Here is an 8,677-nt window from a genome sequence, read left to right on the forward strand (position 1 = left end):
GAAAAACTTTTTATAATGTCATAAATATACATGAACAATTTCATTAAAAAATATATGTTGTCTTAATAACATAAACTAAAATTACATGCATGATAATTTTATAGAAATTAAATATTCTATTTTTATTTTATAAAAAACAAAATTAAAAAATTAAAATTTTATAAAGTCTGAAAACATTTTAATCCAATACTTTTTCATAAATAATTCCCTATACACAATATTTCAATAAGAGCACAATATTTCAATAGGAGTGAAATGTTTTTCCAACAATAGAGACTTATCATGTATTGCATGATTCCTTTTAAAGCACACACACAATATATTGAAGCTTATAATAAATGAATGGATGTATGAGTGGAGAAGATTTAATATGCTCTTCAAGATTTGACATCTGTGCACTCTCTTCCTTTTCCTCTCACTATACACAACTTATTGTCCCTTTCTCTTTCAAACCATTTTCCTTATACTCTTATATCTCAAGATAAATGTGGCTTTAATAAAAAAAAAGTTTGTTTTAAAATAAACTTTATTTTCTATTTTTAATATAGTAATAATTTAATTTGTTTATATTATATTTCAATTATTACTATATATATAATTTTCAAAATATTCTTATATTTTGTAATGGTAATAGTAAAAAAATTCACATAATTTGATAAAATTAATTATTTTTTTTATAATAAATATGTAAAATTTTAAACTACACTCATTAGAGTAGAGTAATAAATCATAATTTTATATTTTTAAATAGTAATAAAATAAAATTTGTAGGTCATCTTTCTCATCCGTTTTCTCCTCCCATTCTTCCACTTATCCATCAACACATCACTCAGGTATGCATATAGTATATCATATAATATAACATATTAGAAAAATATTCAATCAAAGAAAAGAACATAACTGAGCTGTTATCATTTAATGGGTCAATATTATTAAGTAAGGAAAAAAACAAAAACCCAATGTATTTTATTTTAATTTTTATATTTTAAGGTTAATGATGCTATGTTGCTTTTTCCCAATCCATGGGTTTCAGGTGTCAATGTGAGAAGAATCAACAAGAGAGAGAAAAGATAGTTGGAATTCAAGAAACCAAGACCCTACACCGTTGACAAAATTAGGTAGTGATTAGTGACACTTTTTTTGTTTGGGTTTTTTCCTTTCTTATACTTTCGTTCATTCATTCATTGATTATTATTATTATTATTTTTTTGGTAGTAATAATAATGACTAGAGAGAGTGCAAGCTTGTGATGTGTTGCCTCAGATCCAGGCAACTCACAGTGTTATGTGGAAAACAATTAAAGGGTGTTATCTTTTTAGGGTTTTCTTGTGATTTTTGAGAACTTTGCACTTTTTCTGGGTTTCTTTCACATGACCCTATTTGTTCTTTCTTGTGTTTGTAGATAAGGGGTGTTGTTGTTTTCTTCCCCTTTTTAAATTTGTCTCTTTTTAACTGGTGGGGTTTTATTTTTTTTAGTCTAATTTATTTTTGTGCAGATAAAGTTTGTATTTTTTTTTAATGTTTTCAGGTTGTTTCCGTTATTGTTCCTATTGTTGACAAAGGTAGACAGTGGATAGTTGAGAAAAAGAAGTTTGTTGTGCTTGAAAAGGGGTCTGGCAATAGCAATTTATGGTTAAAATTTCATGAAATGGAAGTTTGGATTCGTTATTGTTGACCAGATCTGATTACTCCATTTCAATTTCAGCAAACTTTTAGCTAGTTCATGTTTTGGATCACTTGATTTTGCTTCCTCTTTTGCAATATAGGGTCTGTTTAGGAATGGAAAATGTCACCCTTCACATTATAAGATATTTTTCAATCAGAATAGAAGGTGATCAATTAGTTGAAACATGAAAGGTTTTGTGATATCAAAGGGGTGGGAGGGTAACTTTTTGTATTATCTAGATAGGGATTTCAATGGAGGAGGTGTTGTATGTAGTTACAGTGCCATTAATAGTAGGTAACATAGTCTGTGATAACTCAATAATAGCTACACACATGGATGTATCGAGATTTAAGGTGATGGCAGACACAGGTTCGTTGTCTAATTCTTTAACTAAGGTTTCCACCGAGACAGTTGTAGGCTCGGACAGTGGTAATTTGGATGTTGAAATTGGTATTACAAAAGTCACACCGATGGCATTGGATAGGGAAGAAGAAAGTTCTTTGATGGATATGATATCGCAAAATAAAAGTGATACGGTTGGTGGTGATGTAGCTTTAGCCCCAGAAAGTGAGGAGGAGGATTCGTTATCATTGGAAGGTGAACAGTTTATTGATAGCTCGTGTTCTCTATCGGTTGTTAGTGAGAATAGTAGCATAGGTGGAGAGGAGTTCGTCGCTTCTGATACTACTTCAGAAGTAGGGACACCATGTTTGATAGACATCGAGAAGAGCATCTGTCCTGTTAATATTGTTGCTCCAGCTGCCGATTTGGGGGAGTTGAATGTTGATACGGATATTATGAGTGGAACTCCAGCTGTTGATGTCAGTCTTGACCGAGAGACTGGAGTTGAATCAGGCCTAAATCCTTCCATACATCAGCTGCCTCAGGAAGAGGCAGTGAGTGTAACAGTTGTTCGGAGTGTTTTTGATTTGGATTATACGCCGCTATGGGGATTCATATCCCTATGTGGAAGAAGACCTGAAATGGAAGACGCACTTGCAACGGTTCCTCGATTTTTGACCATTCCTATTGAGATGCTAATTGGCGATAGAGCACATGATAGAATCAACAGGTGTTTTAGGCCACAGATGACCCATTTCTTTGGAGTATATGATGGCCATGGTGGCTGTCAGGTAAAATTTATTTTGATTATTTCTTATCATAGTTATTGTGTGTATTGCCCTTCAAGTTGAGCTTGCTTTCCTTATTCAGGTGGCAAATTATTGTCGCGAACGCATCCATATGGCGTTGGCTGAGGAAATAGAATTTGTGAAGCAAGGTTTAATCAACGGAAATATCAAGGATGGTTGTCAAGATCAATGGAAAAAAGTTTTCACCAATTGTTTCTTAAAGGTTGATGCTGAAGTTGGAGGAAAAGTTAATGATGAAGCTGTTGCTCCAGAAACTGTTGGCTCCACTGCTGTTGTTGCACTTATATGTTCATCGCATATCATAGTTGCAAATTGTGGTGATTCAAGAGCCGTTCTATGTCGTGGAAAAGAGCCTATAGCATTATCAGTGGACCATAAAGTAAGCTGCTTCTAAAATGTTTCGGATCTCCGTTAAAAATTTAAGCTTTTAACTGGTGTTTTTTTGGTTTTGATATGCTAGCCGAACCGAGAAGATGAATATGCAAGAATTGAAGCAGCTGGAGGAAAGGTGATACAGTGGAATGGTCATCGTGTATTTGGTGTTCTTGCAATGTCAAGGTCAATTGGTATGTACTTCGTAATCATAAATTTTACTTCATTTGTGCTGTTATATCTTTGATTGGTAATCCTTTAGCTGGTTACTAGTAAACTAGTTAGTTTTTTTTTTAGTCCTAACCTTTCGGTTTTTAGGGAAAAGAGACTTTGGTAATCGGAGTTTGTTAGAGGGTGTAAGAATAGAGACTGTAGATGATTCAAATGAGAGACTTGAGAGGGTATCTTTAGTTTTGGAGAGGGACTTTGAGGGGGAGAGAACCAGGTCTCTCAAATAGCTGGACTTTAGTAGTGCTTTCATATTATAAACTCCATTTTCTTCTATAGTCTGATCCAGTTCGTAACGGTATCTATTTTGTGTACTAATTTGAGTTTCCTAGAAGTCTTTTAGTGAGAGTTGCTGATTACATGGGCTTGCTTTTCTCAGTACATTTGTGATTATTATCTTTTTAAAATGAAAAAAGCATATGCTTGTTGAGTTCCCTTTGTATGCACTCTTATCTCTTTGGATTTGATGTATTTGAAATGTATAAATGTCTGATCAAACAGGAATACTATGTGTTTTCTTTTAATTAATGAGGTTTAGTGAATATCAGGGGAATCATTCTCCCAGAAATTTTCTTTATGTTCCCATTTGAACTGGAATATTTAAAAGGAAATCTATGCTTTTATTTTGAAAGTTTTTAAGTACAATTTTACCGTATATAAAGTGTTTCAAATTAATGGGTTTGAAGTGAGTATGAGGAGCATGATTCCCTCTGAAAATTGCTTATACGTTCCCATCTGAATCAGAATAATGAAATGGAATGTGTAAACTCTTGTTTAAAATGTTTTCATTATCACTTTACATCACTTCACTTGAAGTTCTCAAGGGTTATAATGAATTTTTTATGCTTATAATTGTTTACCACTTTCCTTTCATTCCCTTGTTAATCATCCTAGAACAGGGGAAACCAATATTTCCATTTCATCCTATTCTTTCTGGAATGTTTAAAGATAGCCTTTTGTTATCCCTTTGTACCAGTTCTTCAATAATTATTGAAGATGTATCCGATTGAACATAAAGGACAAAGATCAGTTAAGCCTACAATTTTTAGATTATAGTTTTTGGTACATTTTTTTCAGTTAAGCCCAATGATCAATGCAGAGGGAATGAAATGAATAACTTGCATTTAGATGTCCAATTTAGTTTTGGTTTATTTATCAGAGCTAGTCCAAAGGCTGCTAGAGGAAATCATCAAGTACCAGTCCTTGCGCCTCCTCCCATAGGCCCCTCTTGTTTTTTGTTCATAATAAAAGAAGATATAGAATATCTTATTGGCTACAGTCGTTATCTTATTGTTCTTTGCAATGAATGTTTAATATTTCTGATGAGGGAAACTTTGCGTGATGTTGAGGGTCTTATCGAAAGATTTCTCGTCAGATCATTGTTATTCTCTTTCTGCTAGTGGTTTCAACAACTTTTGCTTGTAGTAACAGGACAATATTGAAATTTGAGTCTTCAATAAACTTTAGTTCTAAAGAAAATCAAATATTTGAGTTTAATTTTTAGATATGAATGGAAAATGCACAAAGTTGGCATTGATTGTTTGTTCTACAATTGTGTGCAGTGTTTGTTATGATGTAACTGTTTCTGTTTACCCTTGTTGTGATGTGTAGGTGATAGATATTTGAAACCGTGGATTATTCCAGAACCAGAAGTTCAGTTCCTTCCTCGTGCAAAAGAGGATGAATGTCTCATTCTAGCCAGTGATGGTCTGTGGGATGTGATGACAAATGAAGAGGTGTGCGACCTAGCTCGAAAACGCATACTTCTCTGGTACAAGAAAAACAACTTAGAACTACCCTTAGAAAGGGGTGAAGGAATTGATCCTGCTGCACAAGCAGCAGCAGAGTTCCTATCGAACCGCGCACTTCAGAAAGGAAGCAAAGACAACATCACCGTGATCGTTGTCGATTTGAAGCCTCAACGTAAGTATAAGAGCAAGACATGATGATTTTGCGGTTGTCTAAATAATATTATCCTACTATAGAAGCATAATATAGTCCAATATAGTTTTTGGCCCATTAATTTTTCACCGGGGCATAGCATTCTCTGTACTATAATACATCTTACCTAGAACTCAACTAATTAAGAGTCACCTTGTTTCACTGTACTGCATTGGATTTGATTTGATTTGAGCTATGTAAATCTTAGCTACTTATTGTAGAGATAATAGTGACATTTTCCAATGCCTTTTGGCATCTTTTTATCATATATTGTATTCATTATTATGCCTCCGAGTACAAAAAGGCTCTGTGAGGCATTTACTTGAATATTATTTGAGCTTTGTGTGTTTATAAAGCAGTAACTAATTTGTAAGTGGTTTTCAATTTGTGTTCCACTGTCTCATGTTTATCTCTTACCTCATTGATTCACATTCCTTTTTGATAATTATGTTGCAAAATTGAGCTTAGTTTATAAATGTTTGTTGGTGGTGGATTAGTATCAATGGTCAGTGGTTACACTGCAGCAAAGATGGTGGGAGACAGTCACAAAAATTTGTGCTTAAGAAGCATATTGTGGTTTTCCACTTGATGGTGAAAGTAACTAGTAGTGTATTGGAATTTGGCTTATCTATTATTGGAGCATCTTCATTGATGCATTTTTCTTTCTAATATTTTTTATTTCCTTGTGGCTTGAGATGTTTTCCTTTACTAAGTTTTTATGTGTAGTTTAGTCAAATATTAGAAAATTTTATAAGGGTACAATGCATCAATTCTCTCATGAGCCTAATCTATAAGTAGTTTTTAATTCATGGTATTAAATTTGAAGAGTGAATCACTAAACTAGATCTTAAAATTGTATGAGCAAGACAATTTGGGTTGTAAATTAAAGTAATTTTAAGAAAATCAGTGAATTTTAAATTGCCTATACTCATTTAATATAATGTATTTGTTTATATTCGACTATGTAATAGTAGTTTATAATATATGAAATGTGGTATTACTACATTCAAATTTAAAATAAGAAAATAGATAGAATATGTTTTTTTTCCCAGAATTGACAACTGTAAATGATTCTGATGTTTCTACTGATACGACATTCTCCATTGTAGTTGTAATCTTGCGAGTAAATAAAAGCTACAATGCTTTAATGAGATTTTAAGGTTATTACACATTTACACTTTCTTTTTTGGGTTAAATTATACGACTCATAACTAAAAAAAATATTTATTTCATTAAATTAGTAAAAATTACATTGATAAAAAAAAATACAATTCAAAATCACTGAAATTGAAAGTCCAAAATACAAAAGTTTCTAAAGCTGTAGTGATTTAAAAGCCAAAATCATTGATTGAATGATTGAAATTGATTTGTCAATATAGCATCACATTAAGATGATAAACAAAACAACATCACACTCAAATAAAAAAAACACGAGTGAAATAGAAAGAAAAAAAAAATCTAAACTTGTGTGGTAACTATTTATTTAAATAAAAAAAATAGAAGAAAAAATAATTTTGATGAGTTATTTAAGGTAGAGAAAATGGTCATAAATCACTTATTTTCAATGGAGGAAGAAGAAGAACAAACATGAGAGTGAGGAGAGTAAGTAATTAGAGATCCAAAATCTATTCAAACAAGACAATAAATAAAAGTCTATTGTTTATTCTCTATAATTGATTGTTGGATAATTTTATTTAAGAATTTACATTTGACCCAATTGTTTATTTATTTGGTCAACAAAAAAAAACTTCATTGCTTTTGAGAAGCAATCCAAAAATTTATTATAATTTATGTTTTTATGTAATATAAAATCAGTATTTTCCAAAATAAATAATATAATATATTATAATCTATATGATATTTATTTATATATAGATTAAATTGATAAATATCATTGACTCAAAATAATAAATTGGTGAATATCATATATCATATTATTCATGTAAACATTAAAATATGATATTAATTGTTGGATTTTGATCCTTTGATTCCTAATTTTGACATAATTCACAATTCAACAATATTCATACTTAATATGATAAATCTAATATTTCAATTGAGCAAAATTTCAGGAACACCAATTCAATCCTACACACTTGGATCAAATAGCTTGGAACACAAGAAATCAACAAAAGTTGAATTCTGAATATGTAAATCGATTGGGAAATCGATTTCATAACAAGGGTGTAAGGAAATCTTAAGTGTTTGTGAATGTGCAATCGATTAAGCAATCGATTAGCTTAATTGAAAATGAAAAATGCACAAGTCAGTAGCCTCTGATTTGGAGAAAATCGATTGGTAAATCGATTGAACATTTCACAAATCAAACCTGATGGTAACACATCGATTGGTAAATCGATTGAATGAGTCACAGTGGCACTCCAGTGCTGAGGACATCGATTAGCAAATCGATTGATAAAATATCATTTGAAAAATGACCTCACCTGTGACAAATACAATCGATTGGACAATCAATTGTTAACACTTTCATTTTGATTAAGTTTGGTTGCAATCGATTGGGAAATCGATTGAACTAAACACCAGGTAAAAACTTTTCAGGAACATGCCATCACATCGATTGACAAGTCGATTGATATCAAAAACCTGAGCCACTGTTTTGGAAACAATCGATTGATATTAAAACTGAATCACTATTTTGAATCACATCGATTGACAAATCGATTGACATCAAAAACCTGAGCCACTGTTTTGAAAACAATCGATTGGCAAATCGATTGAAATAAACTTGTTGAAAACACAGTGAACTCTGAAGTTTGGCAAATCGATTGAGTAATCGATTGAAAATAGTTTTATTAAAACAGTTTCCCAGAAATCGATTAGGCAATCGATTTATACAAGTCTGGACATGTTCTACTGAAAAGTGTTGTTTTAAAGAATCGATTGGTAAATCGATTAGCTTGTATAGTTTCAAGATTAAAGAAAACCAAGATCGCGATAATCGATTGGCAAATCGATTTAGCTCATTTTATAACTTTACAAAATCGATTGGGAAATCGATTTCGTAGTTGGTTTTTCAGAAACTATATAAGATGTCTTTCAATCTTTATTCTAACAACTTTTACATAACATTTCATAACTTTCATAATTTCTCACAACGCTCTTAGCTGTTCATAACAACAAACTAACAACTTCATAATTGTGATTACAGATCTCAATACAGTTTGTTGACAATCTAAGAGAAATGATAATGTGCTCAAGAACAATCCATGAATATCCAGATTTGTGAAGAGCAACATTCATAAAGATTGAAGACCCTTTTGTTTTACAATCTTTATTCTTTCTGTAATAAAACTTTGAA

At 31.6% G+C, this 8,677-nt stretch overlaps 1 protein-coding gene across 2 annotated transcripts; it reads left to right on the top strand.

Moving 5' to 3' along the window:
• The first annotated feature begins 701 nt into the window (after positions 1–701).
• Positions 702–5,742, top strand: LOC101490392 (protein phosphatase 2C 50-like). 2 transcript variants are annotated; one of them, XM_004498787.3, is made up of 6 exons: positions 702–833; positions 1,034–1,118; positions 1,529–2,799; positions 2,879–3,196; positions 3,278–3,383; positions 5,029–5,742. In XM_004498787.3, exons 3-6 carry the CDS (start codon positions 1,918–1,920, stop codon positions 5,361–5,363), a joined length of 1,641 nt encoding a protein of 546 aa, XP_004498844.1. In that variant the 5' UTR covers positions 702–833; positions 1,034–1,118; positions 1,529–1,917; the 3' UTR covers positions 5,364–5,742. The 2 variants fall into 2 exon arrangements, with proteins under 2 accessions (XP_004498844.1, XP_004498845.1); XM_004498788.4 differs by lacking the exon at positions 702–833 and adding an exon at positions 834–936.
• Positions 5,743–8,677: the final 2,935 nt, after the last annotated feature.

The sequence above is a fragment of the Cicer arietinum genome, chromosome 4, assembly GCF_000331145.2.
Source record: "Cicer arietinum cultivar CDC Frontier isolate Library 1 chromosome 4, Cicar.CDCFrontier_v2.0, whole genome shotgun sequence".
NCBI classification, from domain to species: Eukaryota; Viridiplantae; Streptophyta; class Magnoliopsida; order Fabales; family Fabaceae; genus Cicer; species Cicer arietinum.

Coding starts and splice junctions, on each gene's coding strand:
- LOC101490392 (XM_004498787.3), top strand. CDS start 1,918: ATGGAGGAGGTGTTGTATGTAGTTACAGTGCCATTAATAGTAGGTAAC. Junction 2,800..2,878: donor ATGGCCATGGTGGCTGTCAG/GTAAAATTTATT, acceptor TTCCTTATTCAG/GTGGCAAATTATTGTCGCGA. Junction 3,197..3,277: donor CATTATCAGTGGACCATAAA/GTAAGCTGCTTC, acceptor TTGATATGCTAG/CCGAACCGAGAAGATGAATA.